Raw genomic sequence first — 22979 nt, 5'->3', positions numbered from 1 at the left:
TTTATAGTTGCAATATGGAGTCCTGAGATAGCTAGCCAATGAAACAGGCAAGATAACCAACAGGAGAGATCATCCAGGACCATAATTGGGCAGTGCTACACTATTTTGATCCATGTTAGTCAAGTTGTGGCCTCATCCCAATCCACCCAATCTCCCCTGCTTTAGCTAAATCACCAAACCCCGAGAAAGTGGAAACAATCAATCATTTCCTTTTAGAATTGGAATGTGATGTTAGATATCACAATCCAGCAGTCATTCAAGGGCGAGGGGGTAAATAAAACCCCAAAGTGTCAGTAACACTCACGCTGGACTTCAGAGCAAAATCTCTTAATCTGAGAGTAGGACCGAAAGGCCTAGTTGGTCCACTCTGGGATTAGATTAGGACAAAGTCTCCATTACACCTTACTTGGAATGAACCACTAACAAAAACACACAAGCACAAGTTCTTTGCAGTCCGAGTGCCTTACCCCTTCCAGATCCTCTTTCATCTGCAGAACTTGAGCTGAAAGAGACCGGACATTCAGACCTTTAGCTAACTCCAAGACAGGCTTTTGGTAATAATGTGACAAATTGGCCACACCGTTATCCACAGATGCTATACAATATACAAGACGTATAAGAACATGTTCTGACCTCAGTTTGGGACATGCCGCGTCACTGGGGGAGACAGGGGTGGACCCTGCGCTCACCGCAGGGCGCTTGGCCCAGGCATTCTCCTTGGGTGGTGGTGCGGGCATCACCTTGAGGGGCTCCTTGGAGGAAGATGTGGAAGAGTTGGCGGAAGTAGGGCGAGCTCCGGGAGAGGGAGGGTCATCCTCCTTACCACTGAATACTTCGTTCTCAACCGATCGCTCGCTCTCTCTGCGCCGCGAGACTGGACAAAAGAGGGTGAGATTTCAGTATTAAAACTGACTGTTTGGGTTGTCTCGGGCGTAGAAGGGGCTACACCTCTGCTCCTCTCCTTTAACTTGTATTGAAAACAAATTGGCTAAAATGGAATACACGTTACATTCACCCATGCCGTCTATTTAGGTCGGTGCAGAATGAAGAGGAAAGGAAGGCACACACACAGTAACAGTCGGAAGTACTCATTCAAGGGTTTCTCTTTATTTTTTACTATTTTCTACATTGTAGAATAGACATCAAAACTATGAAATAACACACATGGAATCATAAAATAACCAAAAACATGTTCAAATCAAAATATATTTTATATGAGATTCTTCAAAGTAGCCACACTTTACCATTCTCAAGGTGCTCGACCAGTCGGCGAAAGCCAACACCATCCACGACAGAGAACGGCTGATTGTCAAGGGCAATGAAATCCATTATCTTGCCGTTAATGAATTGAGCTTTTGAGTTGTCTCGCTGAAATTCTTACTCTTTCAAATGACTGCTCGACTTGAACTCGTTTAGTTGTTGGAGGTAGTCGCTGAACGTCTGGGGATGATGCACTTTCAAATGAGTAATTACATTTGTGGTATTGGACTTTCTCCCCTCAGGAAATAACAGCAGCACAAACGTTGCATATGGCCTTTTTGTTATCTTCCTTCGAAACTTCAAAATAGATCCACACCGCAGACATTGTGGGCTGGGTTAGGAATGCTGTGTTGCATGTGTAGCGCTGTATTTTTTGTGGCATCATTACATAATCTACCCACATTATATTGGTATGCACGTCAGCTTTGACATCGGTTTAACACATTGGTGTTAAACTAGACATTGGGCCGATACCGATGTTGGCATTTATAGCGAATATGTTTACCGAGATATCATGCACCCTTAATCTCAAAATCAACTATTCAGAGGAGACTGTGAATCAGGTGTTCATGGTCGAATTGATGCAAAGAAACCACAAATGAAGGACACCAATAAGAGACTTTCTTGGGCCAAGAAACATAAGCAATGTACGTATGAGCAATTAGACCAGTGAAAATCTGTCCTTTGGTATGAAGAGTCCAACTGAGATTTTTGGTTCCAACCGCAATGCCTCTGTGAGACTCAGAGAAGGTGATCGTCGCATGTGTGGTTCCCACCGTGAAGCATGGAGGTGGTGGAGTGATGGTGCTTTGCTGGTGACACTGATTTATTTAGAATTCAAGGCACCGTTAACCAGCATTGCTACCACATTCTGCAGCAATACATCATCCCATCTGGTTTGCACTTAGTGGGACAATCATTTGTTTTTCAACAGGACACTGACCCAACACACCTCCAGACTGTGTAAGGGCTATTTGACCAAGAAAGAGAGTGATGGAGTGCTGCATCTGATGACCTGGCCTACACAATCACCCAACCTCAACCCAATTGAGATGGTTTGGGATGAGTTGGACCGCAGAGTGAAGGAAAAGCAGCCAACAAGTGCTCACCATATGTGGGAACTCCTTCAAGCATTCCAGGTGACTAACTCATGAAGCTTCTTGAAAGAATGCCAAGAATGTGCTAAGCTGTCGTCAAGGCAAAGGGTAGCTACTTTGAAGAATCTCAAAAGTAAATCTTTTTGGGTTACTACATGATTCCATGTGTGTTATTTCATAGTTTTGATGTCACTATTATTCTGCAATGTAGAAAATAGTAAAAATAAAGAAAAACACTTGAATGTGTTGGTACCCTAAAATTTTGACTGGTACTGTATATAAACACATATTTAAGCAAACAGATCACACCATAGATACGCATTCCTTGAAATACTGCTGAAAAGGAGTGGCTGTTGCAAGGAACCACTAATTTGATAGCTGACAGAAAACATATCTACAGTGAAAATACAATGGATAGTGTGGTCACATTTAAAAGTTGATCATGTATGCGTGCTCACACCACAAGCAAAGAGACTAAAGAGAACTGGATAAAACTCAGAAGATTAATATGGTTGATCACCTCTTCCTCCAGATGTACTTCCAGTCTGTGATGACTCACTTCCTGTGCGGGAGCGTGTTACAGGTCGCTCAGAAAGTGGCTCCTCACTCCTCCAACTTGGGTCCCTATGCACGAGAAGAGAAAGATTGGGTAAATATATTCAACAAAAATGTAAAAACGCAACATACAGCAATTTCAAATATTTTACTAAGTTACAGTTCAAATAAGGAAATCAGACAATTGAAATAAGTTAATTAGGCCCTAATCTATGGATTTCACATGACTGGACAGCGGTGCAGCCTCGGGTGGGCATAGGCCCACCCCCTGGAGAGCCGAGCCCAACCCCTGGAGAGCTGAGCCCACAACAAGTTTTCCCCACAAAAGGGCTTTATTACAGACAGAAATACTCCTCAGTTTCATCAGCTGTTTGGGTGGCTGGTCTCAGACGACACCCCAGGTAAAAAAGCCAGATGTGGAGGTCCTGGGCTGGCATGGTTACACGTGGCCTGCTGCACTGCCAAATTCTCTAAAATGGAGGCGGCTTATGGTAAAGAAATTAACATTTAATTCTCTGGCAACTGTTCAGGTGGACATTCCTGCAGTCAGCATGTCAATTGCACGCTCCCTCAACTTGTGGCATTGAGTAGTGACAAAACAGCACAATTTAGAGTGGCCTTTTATTGTCCACAGCCCAAGGTGCACCTGTGTAATGATCAGGCTGTTTAATCAGCTTCTTGATGTGCCACACCTGTCAGGTGGATGGATTATCTTGGCAAAGAAGAAATGCTCACTAACAGGGACGTAAACAAATTTGTGCACAATTTGAGAGAACATTTCAGCTCTGGCACTTTCCAGCTACACCCTCAACCCCTCACCTGTCTCTGTCACGGGGTTTTCTATCAAAGCCCCTGGACTTGTCCTCTTCCAGCTGCCTCTGGAGTTTCTCCTCCACCTCCCGCTCCTTGGCTGCAGTGTCCACGGGCTTGGCTGCTCCGAAGATGGAGGCACGGCCAGAGCTGGGGGCAGTCGCTGGAGCAGCTGGGGCAGGTCCCCCACCACCGCTGCGGGCCTGCTCCTCCTCCTTGGGCGTGCTGCGTGGCTTCAGGACTAGCTTGGGTCTCTGGGTGGGACCACCTGGGTGTGGAGGGAAGGGTGTAACAGTGCATATGGGTTATAAGGATGACATATTTTGCATTAATTTAATCTGTATTTGAACCTTGAATACATCACCAAGGGAGACCTGTTCATATTATATAATACAACACTACTCAGTATTGAATGTAATTTGAGGGTCAATTACCCTCACCACCTCTCTCCTCGCGCCTCTCATATCGGTCCTCTCGGTCCCCGCCGTAGCGATCCCGATCCCCGTAGCGGCCACCACCACCCCCGTCATCATCACGGCGGTAGCCACTGCCAAAGGCACGTCGCCCGCCATCATCCCGGTCCCTGCGGGAGCCAAAGGCTGTGGTGGAGTAGAGGGAGTACAAGGGCCAAGAATTTACAAGCTGTTCACAGAACAAAAAAAATACAGCTGCCACACTTGAGAAACGAATAGATTTTAGCACCAGCAACCACAGTCAGATCGATGTAACTGCAGGACCTAAACTTTGCTACTCAGCATGGTGTGTCGGTTTGAGAGAAAGTATAAATGCTGAACTATTTATACTAGTGGAAATGACAGACTGTCACGACGGCAGGGGAGCTGTAAGTCGCAAAGTGAGAACACCCTTCAGATAGAAAATCATCATGATTTATCAGCTGCGATTTGTTTTAGCATACATCAAGACATTCCGATTTTCAAAAACGCACTGTCGGGAAGTGCCATTAGTCAGTTTTCCTGTGAGAATTAGTCCTAAGCAAGGCAAAGAGCAAAAAAAGAGCATATGGATTGACATTCATAATCATTCAGGAGGATTGATGGACTGATGACAATCTGACAGAGGAGGATCTGGATAACAAAGTGAAGCCTATTCTAGAGTGTCGATGATATGCTTTAAGTTTTGAGCAGTGGTTTCACCTCCGCTCTCACCTCCCCGGTCGTCATAGCGGTCCCTGCCGCCGAAGCCGCGGTCTCTGCCGCCGTCCCGGTCGCCGCCAAATCCGCGGTCCCGGTCGCCGCCAAATCCGCGGTCCCGGTCGCCGCCAAATCCACGGTCATTGTCCCGTCTCGGCCCGTCACGGTCTCCATAGCGGTCGCGTGACCCTGAGGGGGACAGAAAGAAAATTGCCTGCCTGTTGAGATCTAAGCCTGCCTGCCTGCCTGTTGAGATCTAAGCAATGCTAAGAAAAAGTTACAGAACGTAAGGTTGAAGATAAGAACTTGAACTGTATGGACAGTCTAAAACATGACCATGCATGCTTAACATTTCAGATAAATAGTGTAGCACGTAGCCTTGAGACAAAGGACATTAAGGTCCGCCCTAGCCTCATTTGCGACACTGTGCCTTTTCTCTCCTTCCTTGGTGTACCCGTGCTTACATGCTTGCAAGAGCCAAGCCGTGAGGTTCCGCCCTCCCAATTTTAGCAGGGTGCTTTAAAAAGGGATGTGTGCATGCTGAGTCCACTGAGCTTAGAGGGAGTGACTCTCACCGAAAGCGGATTCCTCTCTCTTTGGGGGTCCGTCATCAGCGTCAGCAGTGGGCCGGGCCCTCCAGTCGTCACTGTCTGTCTTGTCGGGGCCCCCCATGTCTCCCATACGGCCCATCCTGTCCCGTCCTCCCATCTGGCCATTATCTCTCCCCTCTGCCCATAGGAGGTTAGGTATAAAATTAGAAGATAAAGAATGAAAAGCCAACACACTGTAAATGCCCCCAGGTGCTTTATTTCTGCACCACATTAGAAAACGATTTTTGTTGCTCTTGCACTTCAGTGTTTTTTGCCCCGGCATTACATTTTATGAGAAATGTGGGATGTGCATCAACTGATCTCCTGACACATATGACTGGTTTCCTGGAAGCAGAATAAGCCTAGTCCTGGACTAAAAGCACTTGTAATATTCTCCATTAGCTTTATAGCCCAGGACTAGGCTTAATTTGTGCCCAGGAAACCACCCCATAATATCTAAGGCTGGATTTAAACTCCTGTAGATGTACTCCAGAGACCCTGCAACATCTCCACAAACTACAGAGATTCCAGAGCATGCTTTAAATTTTAACTTTACCTACGAGTCAATGAAGTCTTGCTACGAGGAACGTTTGGAGTAAAAATCCAGCCTAACATAATAGATGCTCCTACAGTTTTTGTGTGTTACTACCATTTGTGCCTAAAATCTATGATGCTTACAAAGCCCGGGTCAAGTGATAGAACATTTGGCCATTCTGTTCCCATAGTACAGTAGAAAGCTAGAATCATGAGTTGTTCATAACTCATGGAAAACAAAGGAAAACGCAGCACACTGCTGCTCATGCGCCCAGGTGATTTTTATTTATAACGTTTGGACCCTTAGGTATGGATGCCTGATGAAGACCTAAGGGTCGAAACGTTGTAAATAAATATCACCTGGGCGCGTGAGCAGCAGTGTGCTGCATTTCCCTTTCTGTTTTGCATGAGTCTGCCTACAACTCCAGCAACTGGGGAAAGTACCTGGATGTGCCCATGTTCTTGTCTATAACTCACCCTTGTCGTTGGACTGATCTGCAATATCCACCCGGATCCTGCGATTTCCCAGGTTCTGTTAGGACAGAGGGGCAGGGAACAAGCAAGTCATTACCAATAATGTGGCCTAAATTAACAAACATCTTTCCACACATGCATGTTCCAGTGTGATAGCTGGAAACGATTTACCTGTCATTTACATTCAAATGCAATATATTTGTCTTGAACAATTCATTTGATTAACGCATTTACAAAAAGCTCTCGTACTGTTACTAAATCAACATTTGTTTTTTGTCCCTTGTAATCAATTACCAAAGTTGAATGGATGTTGATATGGGTTGATATTATAGAAAATGTCTATGGGATTAATCCCAACTAAGTGAGTGGGTCATCATACATTGCATTGATCAGTGTTCTGATGGATGGAACTCTAGTTAAGACCCTTTGACCATTCCTGCTGCTATTCCTTGCGCCCTTTCCTTACCTCCTCATTGAGAGTCAGCGCCCTCAGGAGGGAGTCCACATCATCAAACTCGGCGTAGCCAAAGCCCTTCAGCCTCTCTGGGTTACTGGGCTCCCGTGGCAAGCGCACAGCACTGATCTGAGAACAGAGGGGAGACAGAGCAGTGAGAGTGAGCTGATGGAGAACTTTGCTAGTATGAAGTCAAAAATTAGACTGATGCGGACAGTCTCAGAACAGATGAGAAATATTGCAATGGCATAACAATAATGAGTTACTGTAGGAGGGCAATATGATAGCTACAAACTCCTTTGCATACATTGGCAGGTCTCCTCCCACATTCAACTTCTCTCCTTAACGTACAGTACTTACATTTCAACATTTATACGAGTCAACTCCTTTAGCAAAATCTATATTTCTGATGCCTCCCATGTTAACATTGAAGATAGTTCAGTATAAGGCAATTGTTTGTGTAAACAGTTACATTTCAGGCAAGTCATCTTAACCTTTGGACAAGTAAAATAAAAAATGCTGTCGACTTGCCCGATGGGCAAGTGTCCATCAAGTGTTAATGTCAATCCCCAGAAGACAACTGGTGGTTTCAAGAACAGGTTAGCCAGGTTGATGGTTCCAGTTAAGCCTCCTATAGATAGGATAATAATATATACACTAGTGATGTTGTCTCGCTGAAATGCTCTTACTCTTTCAAATGACTGCTCAATCCAGACAGCAGATATTGTGGGCTAGTTTAGGAATGCTGTGTTGCACGCATAGCTCAACATTTTACGTGGTGTCATTACGTCATATAGGTTTGCACATCAGCTTTGCCGATGTTCCCATTTTTAGCTAATCGGCCAATTCCGATATATCGCGCATCCCTAATATACACTTGTATATTAACTGGCTAGACGGTTTGTTATCCCTCCTATAGATAATAGGATAATAATATATACACACACGCATATTAACTGGCTAGACAGGTTGATGGTTCCAGTTTAGCATCATATAGAAAAAAATACATACATACTCCCACCTATATATACACACACGTGTTTGTATACACACACACACACATTTTAAACTTCATATTCTGCACATCTATATCAATATGAAAATTTCCTGTTTCTATTTTTTGTTGTAAAAAAGATAAGATGCATATCGTGTGATTTAAAGCAATTATGATTAGGCATTGCCAGCATTGTGGAAACTCCTTCATGACTGTTGGAAAATCATTCCATGTGAAGCTGGTTGAGAGAGTGCAAAGCAAAGGGTGGCTACTTTGAAGAATCTCAAATATATTTGATTTGTTTAACACTTTTGGTTACTACATGATTCCACATGTGTTATTTCATAGTTTTGATGTCTTCGCTATTATTCTACAATGTAGAAAATAGTAAAAATAAAAGTAAAAACCCTTGAATGAGTAGGTGTCCAAACTTTTGACTGGTACTGTATATATAATAAGCAAGTTTATTTTATTACTCATATAGCAGTTAATACAAACTGAAAACATTGAGCATACATACAGTAGTGTAAAGTACTTGAGTAAAAACACAAAATACTTTGAAGTACATTAAAGTATCTGTACTTTACTATTCATATTTGACAACTTTTACCTCACAGCATTCCTCATAAAAATTATACTTCATACGCAAAAAAAATCCCGACACCCAAAAGTACGGAACGCTTAGGACAGAAAAATTGTCAGATTCACGCACTTATCAATGGAACACCCCTACTGCCTCTGATCTGGCAGACTCACTAAACACGTTTAATTTGTAAAATTAAGTTGAGTGTTGGAGCGTGCCCCTGACTATCTGTAAAAAAAATATATAAAAGAAAATGGTGCCGCCTGGTTTGCTTAATATAAAGAATTTGAAAGAAAATGATTTACACTTTTGATACTTAAGTATTTTTAAAACCAAATACTTTTAGACTTTTACTCAAGTAGGATTTTACTGGGTGACTTTCACTTTCGTCAATAAGGTACTTTTCCCATCACTGACGAACATGGATAAAAATAAAATAGAAAGAGTAAAACAAATTAGCTAATAATGTCCTGCGATTTAAAGTGACTCAATCAATGAGCAGAAATATGGGATTGGTGACCTCGTGTACCATTCAGTTCTAGACTTTCGTAGTCAGTTTGTTTTGGCTGCGGACGTTCCTGCCCGTCAGTGAGGAGGTAGCCAATCTCTGGATTTAGATTTTAAGAGGCTGACAGCAGTCAGTGCAGAGTTGTATGTCTTTCATGAAGCCGAGGTAGGGACAGGTAAAACTGGAGTATCCTCCTGGGATGGTGCAGCATGCTCTCTTCTGGATATGCTCCAGGTCATCAGACTGGGCTGGGTCAGTGAGCTGTGCCAAGCAGGAGGGGCATTCTCTAGGGTGGGGCATATGTAGCGGGTGTACATGTTCACCAGGTCTTCCTGTGGCACATGGAACCTTTTAAGACGGCGAAGGAGAAAAAGTGATCCGTTGCTCTTCGTTAGTTTAGTAGCAACCTGCTCGCCCCACTGTAAGTCCTTCTGTAAAATTAGCCCTAAAATGTTAACCTATTTTAGCAGGTGCTCTTATCCAGAGCAACTTACAGGAGCAGTAAGTGTCTTTGAAGGGAACAAGCTAGTCGGCTCTGGGATTCGAACCAGCAACCTTTCGGTTACTGGCCCAACGCTCTTAAGTGCTAAGCTACCTATTGTACTGTCACACACAGATCCTGGCCCTCAATCCAGAGGTGGCATGGGACAGGTGGGTTTATTGTTAAGGTTACTGATAGGACCTAGCACTTGGTAAGGTTCAGAGGCATTCTGCTTGCATGAACCCACGTGTTGAATTTGCAAAAGGGTGTTCAACTCAATATTAAGGTGTTACTAATGTTTTGCAGACTCAGAGTATATTTACAGGCTAGACAGGTTGATGGTTCCAGCTAAGCCACCTCCTATAGATATAGGCAATGATTAACCTCAGGTGGGTTGAATGTCCTTCAGTTTGACAGGAATTAGGAATGGTAACGGTTAACCGTTAAAAATCAGTTAGCAGCCGAAAATACATTTGACCGGTCATGCTTATGGTTCTATAGGTACATTTGAATAATTTTGTGGAATTAAATATTTTGTTAATTGTTAAGCATCTTATCACACGCGTTCAGCATACATAGGCTATTCTGCTCCAAACTAGGATATCGCCTGTCAGACAGCATGAGCTTTTGTAAGCCCAGTCATTGCACAACAAATAACAATCCTAAATGCAATCGTGTGTTAACTGTTTTATAGCCACAATTAACTTGTAATTACAGCAATCAACTCGTAATAACAGCATTTGAGTGCATAGGCTGTATCAACGGTCACACACCACTTTGCAATGTGAGCTTGAAGTTTGAAACCCAAACGTTTAACTTTAAATAATGAGGCATGTATTACTTTGCTTCAAAGTAGCCTAGCCAAAATACAACCATAGAAAGTGGCGGCAATTATTTTATGAAGATACAGAATGTCTCTTCTGTTCGATTGGTTTTCGTATCAACGTTCTTTCATTGTCAATAAGCCAAAGGCACAATGCTCATATTAGCAACCCATCCTAGTCATTGGGGCGGCAGGGTAGCCTAGTGGTTAGAGCGTTGGACTAGTAAACGGAAGGTTGTGAGTTCAAACCCCTGAGCTGACAAGGCACTCAGGCCGTCATTGAAAATAAGAATGTGTTCTTAACTAAAATAATTGCCTGGTTAAATAAAGGTAAAATTTTAAAAGTAAAAAAAAATTACGATAAGATCCCCTTCTCTAAGTTTCTAACTGAGATTTGTCTATCGCATCTCTAACTGATCGCTTTAAGTGTGCTATTTAGGAACAGTGATTTCCCACGTATTGAACTTTGGCAAATGTTAAAAAATTACTTTTTATTGGCTGCTTCATTACAGGAGTTGCATGTTCAATAATAAACTATAGCCTTTTGACTAAGACGACAGGTTTGCTATTGTTGCATGTTTCCAGCTGTTAATGAAAAATGTCCATTCTTTGTATACATGCATAGTATTCTCTGTCAATCACCTCATTTTACTGTTTGGTGGGGGAAAAAAATGTTTGTTGACAAGTTAATGAGGGGTTGGTCGGCAGCAAAATGTACCAAAATGTGCATCCCTAACAGGAATACAAACAACTGGTGTATAAACAGCTGACCACAAGCATCAACACAGTCATTCAGTTTCTCAGATCTCCTTCAAAACAGGAAACTTTTCTGCAGCGATCATTGGGGGAGAAATCAAATTAGAATCCTGATAACACTTACTAGATCTGTCATATAATCACAATGACGGCCAAGAAATACACATCACACTATTTCTAGGCACAATTTAGCATCAAGTGTCCTTCCCCTTAATGTTGCTAAGTCAGTTATTGTCAAACTGCACAGCGACCGTCGGTGAAAGTGTTGTTTTTGGCATCATTTGACCGTGTCTGCTACAAGAGAACAGCAACGGCTTCGATTGGTGCCAAGAGGCTCACTGTTGGCAGGTTCAATAGGTGTATAATTCTGAAGATAACGAGGCTGGTCAGCAAAAACTAAGTTCGGTAAAGAGTCTAATAGATTTGTTTTTGGTGCAAACCCTTATAATAGTAAATGTTTTACAGTTCCCCTTTCCTATATACTGATAGTAACTGTCAATCAGTACAGATCTACACTGTGTTGAAAATGTAGATCTGTCTACAAAGATCAACATTTTTGGGCTCCCGAGTGGCACAGCGGTCTAAGGCATTGCATCTCAATTAGGGCTGGGCGATGTGGTCAAAATATTATATAATGGTATTTGACTGTTTGAATAATAGAAGTTCCATATTTGCTTTATGAGTAGTGAGTGATCCCAGGGTGGCAACACACACATTCTATAAGTGATTTCAATGAGTCTTTCTTCATTCTGATTGTTTTATACTGTTCAATTCAACAAAAACTAATTTCGGCACATATATAATTTCTGCATTTCCGGCACTCAATTGCAGTGGTGGAAAAAGTACAAAATTGTCATACTTCAGTAAACGTAAAAGACACCCTAACAGAAAATGACTCAAGTAAAAGTCATCCCACTAAAATACTACTTGGGTAAAAGTCTAAAAGTATTTGGTTTTAATATCCTTAAGTGTCAAAAGTGAATGTAATTGATAAAGTGTACTTGAGTAACAAAAGTGAAAGCATAAATCATTTCAAATTCCTTATATTAAGCAAATCAGATGGCACCATATTTTTTTTTAACAGATAGCCAGGGGCACACTCCAACACTCAGACCTAATTTACAAACAAAGCATGTGTGTTTAGCGAGTCCTTCAGATCAGAGGCAGTAGATGACCAGGGATGTTCTCTTAACAAGTGCGTGAATTGGACAACTTTCCTGTCAACTAAGCATTCACCAAATGTTGCAATTGCGATTTGACTTGCGAATTAGAGCAACTGTTGGAATCATGGAAATAGAATGACTGTTCTCTGGTTAGAATATAATAGTGCGCACTTTGAATAGTGTTGTTTGAGATGACAAATTAAAATGCCAGGGAGAGCTTTTGTGACAGGGTAGGAACTAAAGTTTTGATAAGTGTTTCCGAGGAGACCCTATAAGCTTTTTCTACATTGCGTGTTCTCTTAGCTACTCCATGTAGCTAACATAGTCTTGCTTTTCATATTCCTCTGATTTAAGTCTACACCGTCACTGGTCACTGGTATTATCAGGCTGTATTAGCTAGGTACGTTTGCTCTTACTCAGTGCATTTATTAGCTAGCTAGATAGCTATTAGCAGCTAACATTTAGTGTCTCAAGATTTAGGGCAACTTGCGAAGACGACAAACTAGCTGTTTTGCTGATGTAAGAAACACAAACTAATAGTGTCATTATGGAACACTAGTGGATTTATATTAAGAAACAAAGTGAAAACATTGTTGTTGTCAACATTGTTGCATGTGCTGCATTGACCATGCAGACTGAATGCAAGTGGCGTGGTTGAGGAACATCAAATGCGCTCCTTGAGTGACAGGGGGCTTGGATAGATTGTGGAAAGTGACATGGAGAGAAAGATGACTCAAGTAGTAAAGTGAACTATAAAAAAGTGACATTACACATGGCGTATCACATTTAACAAACCAAACATTAAAATGCCGGTATAGAAGGTAAAGTAAAAACCCGAACTGGTCTCTGCATCAATACCAGTATATCATAAAATATGTTATACCGCCCTGCCCTAAACTCAATGCAAGAGGCATCGCTACAGTCCCTGGTTCGAATCCGGGCTGTAATCACATCCGGCCTTGACTGGGAGTCCCATATGGCAGCGCACAATTGGCCCAGCATCGTCCAGATTTGGCTAGGGTAGGCCGTCATAGTAAATAAGAATGTTCATAACTGACTTGCCTAGTTAAATAAATAAGATATATATAAATAATAATACACAAGTCAAAAAGTGTGTGGTATCCTTCCCACACCAGAGTCATGTTGAGTCGGCACAACGTAGACATGTCCAGGTAGGAGAGCAAAGCATTTTTTCACTACGTTGTATCTACTGAAAACACAGATTTTGTTAACACAGATGTCGTTCTGACAGGATCTAGTACGTACCGCCAGGCCCCGGAAGAAGTCCATGATAGATTCCTCAGAGACGTCGTAGGGCAGGTTGCCCAGGAAGGCGGTGTAGGGGGGGCTGCGGGGGAGGCGCGACCGGTCCACGTTGGGCTCGCGGGCTGACCGTGGCGCCGTGGGCAGGATGTTGCGATCTATGGCCGGGGCCCGGTAACTGTCCTCCCCTGAGTGCCAGGAGGTGGACACTGAGAGAAAGAGTGGGAGGAGTAAGGAAGATGGATATGTTTTTCCATGGACAGGTGCAATGTTACCAAAAACAGATAGAAATGTAATATGGAACAACAAGACATGATTCCCAATGCTACATTTCACTGATCTGCATAGCTAGCATTGCACCCTGGTGAATGTGAAACCCTGGTAAGTTTGCATCTTTGGATGAGACCCCATATGAGATCTCATCAAGCATCTTGTGTCTCTCACCATCTCCCTCCACGTCATCCGTCTCGTCGGCCCAGCTGGTGGACTTGGCGTAGCTGGGTTGCGGTGGTGGAGCATTGCCTCCACTCCCATTGTCCTCTGCCAGGAAGTCAGTGAGGGTCAGGGTCTTCCCCTTCTTATTCCCCTTCTTCTTAGCTGGAGAGGGAGAGAGGGAGATCAGTGGGCTGCATGAAACATTGAAGGGAAATGTAATGTCCAGAGATGAACTGTCCAAAAACGACCACTAGTCCCTAGTTTCCAATCTAAGGGGTCTGGATTAGCATTGTTGCCAGTCTCTTACGTAAGAGATAGAGGGTACATTTGAAAGACATTTTGACTGATGTAATTACGAAGTCATATCCCACTACAAGCGGTCCATTTAACTTGATTTGTAACTACTAGACTCGAGGTAGTGGTTTGCGAGAGATGGATTTATTCATTCCGCCCGCAATTTTTATTACCGCACTCCGCTGGATTTCTGTTCTACTTCCACGCGCAACAGGTCCAAACCCAACCAGTCCTTCAATGTTATTTTAGGCGTATGTGACGCAGCTCACTTGCCAGGTATGGTCCAAGCAATTTAGCGCCCTACAGGCAATATCAGAATCCACAAAAATAACCCAAGAAATAGGTTAAATTGCCAGAGATTGTCACGTGTCCCATTATTAGGCTTTCGGGTATTACTAGCCGATAATCAAACATGCTAGACGTAGTTTGAAGAGACGTGCACTTTCTCTTGAGATATGTTGTAGGAGTGAGACTATTTTCAGACAGACGAATATGGGAGATAAATATTTATTTATGTAGTAAACTAAAGCCTAATCATATTTAGGAAGTAAATTTCCTTGTAAAGATAATGGCCCTGTGCTTTGCCGCCCATGCATAAGGCTATAGCCTACTAGGGTTGTGCGGTATGCAGATTTTCACAACGTCTCTACCATAGTATAGTGGGGGATAAAATAAAATGTTTGGACGTACAAAACAATTTAGGCAACAGGGATCTTGATCCAGGAGGGGATAGAATGTCTCTGCTGTAACCAAGAAGCTTGATATCTTTCCATTCAGGGAGCAAACCAAATGCATAGCTGGAGCTCTGAGCTTGGTATAATTTGACATCTTAGATTTCTTATAAATATACTTAGTTTATAAGCAGTTGAGTAGCACACAACACCCCTTTGAATTTCTTTATTTTATTTTTTTAAACAGTATTGAAAATAACACTGTCCCCAGTATACGATATAAACAGTATCACCCAAGCCTAGTCTTGAATTGAGACCACACATGCACCTGATCTTCACATATGGATACTGAACTTGAAGTAGCAAGAATGTTGAGAGGACAGTAACACTTTCTCTTTAGGATATAGCCCACCTTTTAGAAGGACGATTTGCAGGCAGAGACAAATAAATGGGCAAACAATATATATAGAAAATGAACAGGCAATACTCGCTCACCATTTTTAGCCTAAGCGCACATTGTGTCTTTTCAATAATCTATTTGTTTGATTGCACCTCGACTCAAGTATGTTGAGCGCCCTCCACTTATTACCATTATTATTTATTTACAGACACTGTAGTAAACTATTGTCTAGTCATATTTAATAAAAATTCCTTGGAAAGATAACTGCCACGTGATTCTCCGCCAATGCGTAGGCAGCCTACTCTATTTAATTGAGACCACATATACAGACGCACTTGATCTTGCACACCTAATTAGGAGGCAGGCTACTGAACTTAAAGCAGCTAAATCTGACTATGTGAATAATGCAACAAATAGGTGTTCTTAATACAGTAGGCAGGCTAATGCATACAAAGCAGAAAGACAGCTGTTTTCAAATCATCTGCGAGACAAATATTTTCATCCCAAAATAGTCAGACTGCCCGCTCCTAACTGCAGCATGAAAAATGCTGATTGGCTGCTATGATCTCTATTGGGACCAGCAGGTCCTGTTGGCATTCCGCAGGAGTGCAGCCCTCTACCTCCAGGCAGTCCTGCATTGCGTTGTAAACCAATGAAAGTGTCTATACCGAGCTAGTGGAAATGCCTGAAACTATGTTGCATCATATTGTATTTACTTTGCCATCATGGCCTTTTTTGCCTTTACCTCCCTTCTCACCTCATTTGCTCACATTGTATATAGACTTGTTTATACTGCATTATTGACTGTATGTTTGTTTTTACTCCATGTGTAACTCTGTGTCGTTTTATCTGTCGAACTGCTTTGCTTTATCTTGGCCAGGTCGCAATTGTAAATGAGAACTTGTTCTCAACTTGCCTACCTGGTTAAATAAAGGTAAAATAAAAATAAATAAATAAATAATTTTCACAAACTGCCATTGACATTCTCTGACGAAGGCAAAACAAGTGCATTGGTTTAGAAAAGGCCTCAATCTGCCCTTTATGCCAACAGCTGCATGCGAACAAATAGCAATTTCTCACTGTTGTGGAGTGCTCCCGTCCAGCATCGTGTCAGATAAAGGAGCAGTGACGTGCAGACCATGATAATGAAACAGTGTGTCTGTCTAATAGGTCTTCATAGCGTGTGTGGGGCCAAAGCCAGCAAGATGAGCCTTGGCCCCACTGACCCATTCTAAACGGCAGGATGACATTTATTGAGATTAATCTTGCACTGGAGGCAGAGCTGAGAAATGTCCACTAGATTGGCCAGCTGCAAAGTGAAAGCTGGCTACATATTGTAAAAAAATAATAATAATAATGAAAACAAAAATGTGCTTTTTGGTCTTAATTTAAAGTTAAGGCATAAGGTTAGAGGTGTGGTTAAGGCCAGCTAGTGATTACCCCGCAGAGCTGCCTCCAGTACTTGAGTCATCCCCATGAATGCCAACCTGCTAAAACAGGGAGTGGTCTCTCTCAACGCATTAACTGCCACTATATTGAAATGCTCTAAAACAAAATTGGGCATCACTGATAAGTGCTTTTACAGTTTCTTACTTTCAGCAACAGAGAGTTTGGTTGTTTCTTCAAGGGCAACAACACTAGGTGTGTGTGACAGACATTAAATTAGTTATTGTGACTAAATTGGTTGACTACTGGTTTCAATGAGACCCAGCTCTTCTGATGGAGCAGGTTTGGTCGGTTTGTTTTGGTTTGAAGCGGACTGGGGAAAAACAAAGAGGGCTGGCGGCTTCATTGTGAAAATCCCAGCTGTCAGGGCATTCTTTTCACACACTACAGAGCATCACACACAGCCTGTTTACAATTGGTATCTTGTCAGTGGGTCACACACACTGTTTTACAATGAATGGTGATGGTACTCGTGCAGTGAGTGACAACAATACACACTGTAGAACAAGCTACAATATTGAATTATCCTAGCAAACAGCGTGTAAGTTAGGCCTAGGTGCAAAGTAGTGCCTTCCACGTGGTGAATCATTATGGATTACGTGAAACCAAACTGGGGAAATAGCCAGTGAGTCATTCTTGCCAATGTAGCCATATTGCCAAAACTAGCTAACATTAACCAAATAATTTCGAAACTGGATGGTTCCAAGCTAACTAACGTTAGCGGCCAATACAGCTTTAGCTACCACTGGTATGTTAGTAAGCTAACGAGCTAGCTAGTTGCTTAGCTAGCCATTGTCATTACATCCACTGGCTTCGTCAGCAAAGGACTGCTTACCAGGAATACTTTAAGGCCTATGCTAGTGGCATGTGGTTGACATCATTAAATACGCCAGCCTGCTAACATTTGAGGGGAGGCCAGCGATAGGATGCGTTCAGCAACTGTCCTGCTTCACCCATCGGTTACCAAATTCCGCACGTGGGAAATTCCTTGAGAACCCCATGCCACTGAACCAGACCCTCCTACAAGAAATGCGCTTGCTTGTCTTAGCGCCACAGTAAATCGTCGACTACCTAGACACAATGTGTCAGTTGCTTATGAATAACACTACAACCTACTAAAATGTCTGATACAATCCAAAGGCACAGCCTAAAGTCAACGAAATACCCGTAACATATCACTCAAAGAAAAACACCGGGAAGAAATTACTAAATTCTGAGCAAATAGCTGCCTCGCGAAGCTAACGACGTTAGCTAGCTAGATCCCTTCGCCGGCAGCGGCGTCTTTATCCCTGAGAAACAGTAATTTGATGAAAATATACACATAGGACACCGACACAGATTTACACGACAAGGTGTAGACACTCGTCAAACGATATTTGCTCAATTGTGTCGAGCTAATAACCTCTGAAATCTCCCAACCGACCTAGCTCGTTCACCCACATAAACCTCACCTGGCGCCGCCATGTTGGAGAGCGAGTTCGTACCAGATTCCCGGATGAAGGCGTCAGAGGTTTATAATCGAGAACGCGCATCTAGTCGCGAGCCTCAAATCCCTCCAGCCGTGCCCTTGCTGTCTACTATTTTCTATTAACAATATTATATTATGGTGTTTAGCTAGAGACCAATTTCAGGCATTTCAAATAGATTTAAATACCTTTTGTATATAAAAAACAAATAGTAGAAGAAAGTAGTATGTATAGTAGTAAAACTGATGTGGTCACAATTGCATATATAGCTATGAATGCATTATGAATGTGATATGTCAAGTATGACTGTATTTACAAATATGAAGTGGATAATGTCTTGGTGTTGCAGTTGAATAAAATAGAATATAAATAGAACAGCAGTTTTGATAGTGTGTGTGTGTGTGTGTGTGTGTGTGTGTGTGTGTGTGTGTGTGTGTGTGTGTGTGTGTGTGTGTGTGTGTGTGTGTGTGTGTGTGTGTGTGTGTGTGCGCGTGTGTTTTCCTGAGGCTTTACCAACAACCTAGTAGACCGTGTCTGGTAACTGCTACTGGTGAACAAGAGCAGGCTACAGAGGAAGAGAGGTCGTTTACGCAGAAGGACTTTGTAGATGAACACATAACAATGTAACTGTCTGTGCATGTAAAGCAAGGTCCGGCTCACCATTTGATACAAGGTGCAATGGTGGGTGAGCGACTTAGCCTCAACATCAGCATATACCTCAATGTCAACAAATAGCTGTCTGCCTTTCATCACCTTACCTAAAGCAATCAAATAATATTACTTTATTGTGGCTTATAAGTATGCTATAAGTATAACACACCAAAACAAAGATTATGATGCAGTAATAATGATGTGCTGCTCATTGACAAAAAGGTTAGAAATGCATCACATTGACGGTCATTATAATGCTGTATGATCCTTGAGGAAAAAGTGACCAGCAATTATGAAGCGCTACATATGTTGCTGTACATATGCTGACTATAATGCATCAGCAGAATTGTATTTATTTATATAATTGAACCTTTATTTAACTAGGCATGTCAGTTAAGAATCAATTCTTATTTACAATGATGGCCTACACCCGCCAAACCCTAACTTGGACGACGGTGGGACAATTGTGCACTGCCCTATGGGACTCCCAATCACGGCCTGTTGTGATACAGCCTGGAATTGAAACCAGTGAAGCCTCTAGCACTGAGTGAAGCCTCTAGCACTGAGATGCAGTGCTTTAGACCGCTGCGCCACTCAGGGGCATGAGTTTATATGAGTCTTTATGTGTCTATAACTAAACTTATACTTAATTATTACTATATCATAGTGCATTATGGGTATATGTATAATGATGTATAATGCATTATGCATATGGGTTTCATAGAAAGTCTTACCTAAATATTATCTAAGGCTCAGGTCTGAGAAGGTAGACAGCTAGGGTTAGCTGTTCAACAGTCTGATTGCCTGGTGGTAGACCTGATGCTCCATTACCATTTGCCAGATGGAAGGAAATGAATAGTCCGTGGCTCTGGTGACGGAGTCCTTGACGATCTTCCAGGCCTTCCTCAGAAACCGTCTGGTGTAAATGTCCTGGAGGGCGGGGAGCTTGCTCCCAGTGATGTATTGGGCCGTTCACAGTTCCCACCATCCTCTGTAGAGCCTTGTGGTCACAGTTGTTATACCAGGCGGTGATGCAGCCAGACAAGGTACTCTCGATGGTGCATATATAGAAGTTCTTGAGGATCTGAGGGGCCATGCAAAATGTATTTAGTTGCCTGAGGTTGAAGAGGGACTGTCGCACTTTCTTCACCACGGTGACGATGTGATGGGTCCATGTCAGGTCCTCTATGATTTGCACGCTGAGGAACTTGAAGCTTTTGACTCTCTCCATTGCAGCCCCATCAATTTGAATCATGTCAGCATGATGTAACAGCAGTTTACAGCATTTTTTGTTTGTTTTTCTTCCTCTCCCCAGTCCCCTTAAAGTTTTCTTCTTCAATTCCTATGGGCTTCACCCAAGTAGTGGCTGGAATACAACTCTATTAAGCCCCTTACAACACTACCCTGCAAAAATGCAATGTTGTCCCAAACATTTCACTGGCCTCAAAACAGAGGACGTAAGTACTGGTCAAGAGAACACTTGAGAAAACTGAACTAACACCCATATAACTGTCAGCATATACGCTACTGGTGTTGGAGTCAGGTTCTGGAGAGCAGAGAGTTGTGATCAGGCGGACACTTTATTCGACAGAAGCAAACAACAGACGGATGCAACAAACCTCCAGCCAAAGGCAAAAGTGCAAAGCGCGACAAAGTCACAAATAAGCAAAAATGTTTAACAATAAAACATACTCCGGGTTGCAACATAGTACCCGAGGGAAAAACCAGCTAGGCGCATCAATACAAAACACGTAATCAAAACAATCCCACACAAAGACATGGGGGGAACAGAGGAATAATTATTATCCACCATAATTTGCAAATAAATTCATTAAAAATCCTACAATGTGATTTTCTGGATCTTTTTTTCTCATTTTGTCTGTCATAGTTGAGGTGTACCTGTGATGAAAATTACAGGCCTCTCTCATCTTTTTAAGTGGGAGAACTTGCACAATTGGTGGCTGACTAAATACTTTTTTGCCCCCCGTATATATATGCAGTTGATGAAGGAATATAAACCAGGTGTGCGGGGAACAATGCCATGGCGCCAGAACCGGCTGGTACCCCAATATGCACTGAAAGGGGGAGAGGTTAGTGGAGGAGTGGCGGAGAGAGTTCTGCGCCATCTCGGCCCAGGGCACGAACGCCGCCCACTCCCCCGGCCAGTCCTGGCAATAAGACCGCAGAAACCTGCCCACATCCTGGTTCACTCTCTCCACCTGCCCATTACTCTCGAGGTGAAAACCTGAGGTGAGGCTGATCGAGATCAGACACTATATCCTCAGACACCATGTAGTGCCGGAAGACGTGTGTAAACGAGGCCTCCGCAGTCTGTAGGGCCGTAGGGAGACCGGGCAGAGGGAGGAGACGGCAGGACTTAGAGAAACGATCCACAACAACCAGGATCGTGGTGTTTCCTTGTGAGGAAGGAAAATTGGTTAGAAAATCCACCGACAGGTGTGACCAAGGCCGTTGTGGAACGGGTAAGGGATGTAGCAGGTGTCTAGGAGCAGGTGTCTAGGAGCTTTACACTGGGCGCACACCGAGCAGGAGGAAACGTAAACCCTCACGTCCTTTGCCAAGGTAGGCCACCATTACTTCCCACTTAGACAGCGCACCGCCCGGCCAATCACCGGCTGACCAGAGGAGGGTGACGTGTGAGCCGAATAGATCAACTGGTCACGGACAGTAGACGGAACTTACAGATGCCCGACGGGACACTGGAGGGGAGCGGACTCTGTACGCAATGCCTGCTCAATGTCCACGTCCAGCTCCCACACGACCAGCGCTACCAGGCAGGAGGCCGGGAGTATGGGAGTCTGATCCATGGGCCGCTCCTCTGTGTCATACAGCCGGGACAGTGCGTCTTCCTTAACATTTTGGGAACCTGGTCTTTAGGACAGGGTAAACACAAAACGGTTATAAAACATGGCCCACCTTGCCTGACGAGGATTCAGTCTCCTCGCTGCCCGGATGTACTGCAGGTTGCGGTGGTCAGTCCAGATGACGAAAGGGTGTCTAGCCCCCTCAAGCCAATGTCTCCACGGTCCCCCACATCATAGTTCCGCTCCGCCGAGCTGAGCTTCTCTGAGAAGAAGGCACAGGGGCGGAGCTTCTGAATGCCGTCTTCCACTCGTCCCCCTCCCGGATACGCACCAGGTTGTAAGCGCTCCTGAGACCCAGTTTAGTGAAGAAGCGCGCCCCATGCATTGACTCAATCGCCGTGGCGATGAGAGGTAGCGGGTAACTGTACCTCACAGTGATTTGATTGAGACCTAGATAGTCAATGCACGAGCGCAGGCCTCCCTACTTCTTCTTCACGAAAAAGAAACTCGAGGAGGCGGGTGAAATGGAGGGCCGAATGTACCCCTGACGCAGGGATTCAGAGACATATGTCTCCATAGCCGCCGTCTCCGCTTGCGACAGGGGATACACGTGACTCCTGGGAAGTTCAGCGTCTACCAAGAGATTTATCGCACAATCCCCCCATCGATGGGGTGGTAATTGAATCGCCTTCTTTTTGGAGAAGGCGAGAGCCAAATCGGCATATTCTGGGGGGATGCGCACGGTGGAGACCTGGTCCGTAGTTTTCACCGTTGTTGCACCAACAGAAACCCCTACTCACCTCCCCGAGCACTCTCACGACCACCCAGTAGAGCCCTCTGTTGCCATGAAATGGTGGAGTCATGACTAGCCAACAAGGGAAGGCCTAGTACCACGAGAAACGGAGGAGGGTCAATGAGGGAGAGACTGATTCTCTCCTCGTGACTCCCCTGCGTCACCATGGCCAGGGAGATGGTGGCTTCCCTAATTAACCCGGACCCTAATGGTCGACTATCCAGAGTGTGTACAGGGAAAGGTCTAACCACAGGAACAATGGGAATACCTAAACTAAGGGTGAATGCTCTGTCGATAAGATTCCCAGCCGCGCCTGAATCGACGAGCGCCTTATGCTGGGAATGCGGGGAAAACTCAGGAAAACAAACATGCACAAACAGGTGGTCAACAGAGGGCTCTGGATGAGAGTGGTGCAGACTCACCTTGGGGTGACGCCAGAGAGCCCTGCCTGCTGCCTTGACCCCCAGAGGGACCAGTCCGGCACAGACTTGCAGTGCGCCCT

At 43.7% G+C, this 22979-nt stretch overlaps 1 protein-coding gene and 2 non-coding genes across 9 annotated transcripts in view; all 3 read right to left on the bottom strand.

The window, feature by feature from the left end:
• Positions 1-18296, bottom strand: part of LOC109891390 (eukaryotic translation initiation factor 4B) — a 32316-nt gene extending 14020 nt beyond the window's left edge. For 2 of the 7 annotated variants that reach the window (XM_020483880.2, XM_031825629.1), the window contains exons 1-12: positions 18194-18296; positions 13941-14093; positions 13500-13705; positions 6938-7054; positions 6475-6529; positions 5449-5601; positions 4877-5062; positions 4157-4321; positions 3732-3990; positions 2878-2981; positions 634-874; positions 468-502 (exon numbers count right to left, since the gene is read on the bottom strand). In XM_020483880.2, the coding sequence (XP_020339469.1) occupies positions 468-502; positions 634-874; positions 2878-2981; positions 3732-3990; positions 4157-4321; positions 4877-5062; positions 5449-5601; positions 6475-6529; positions 6938-7054; positions 13500-13705; positions 13941-14093; positions 18194-18206 (1687 nt within the window). In that variant the 5' untranslated portion in view covers positions 18207-18296. The remainder of the gene's footprint in view (positions 1-467; positions 503-633; positions 875-2877; positions 2982-3731; positions 3991-4156; positions 4322-4876; positions 5063-5448; positions 5602-6474; positions 6530-6937; positions 7055-13499; positions 13706-13940; positions 14094-18193) is intronic. The other 5 variants (XM_020483883.2, XM_020483882.2, XM_031825630.1 and 2 more) reach the window with 4 other exon arrangements.
• Positions 5236-5406, bottom strand: LOC116374276 (small nucleolar RNA SNORA81). Its single transcript, XR_004210145.1, has one exon. It is a non-coding gene; the product is annotated as a small nucleolar RNA SNORA81 (small nucleolar RNA).
• Positions 11267-11401, bottom strand: LOC116374268 (small nucleolar RNA SNORA16B/SNORA16A family). The gene has a single exon (XR_004210137.1). It is a non-coding gene; the product is annotated as a small nucleolar RNA SNORA16B/SNORA16A family (small nucleolar RNA).
• Positions 18297-22979: the final 4683 nt, after the last annotated feature.

This window comes from Oncorhynchus kisutch, linkage group LG5 (assembly GCF_002021735.2).
Source record: "Oncorhynchus kisutch isolate 150728-3 linkage group LG5, Okis_V2, whole genome shotgun sequence".
Classification (NCBI taxonomy): domain Eukaryota; kingdom Metazoa; phylum Chordata; class Actinopteri; order Salmoniformes; family Salmonidae; genus Oncorhynchus; species Oncorhynchus kisutch.
The sequence above is the reverse complement of the archived record's forward strand: the minus strand, read 5'-3'. Positions and strand labels throughout refer to the sequence as shown.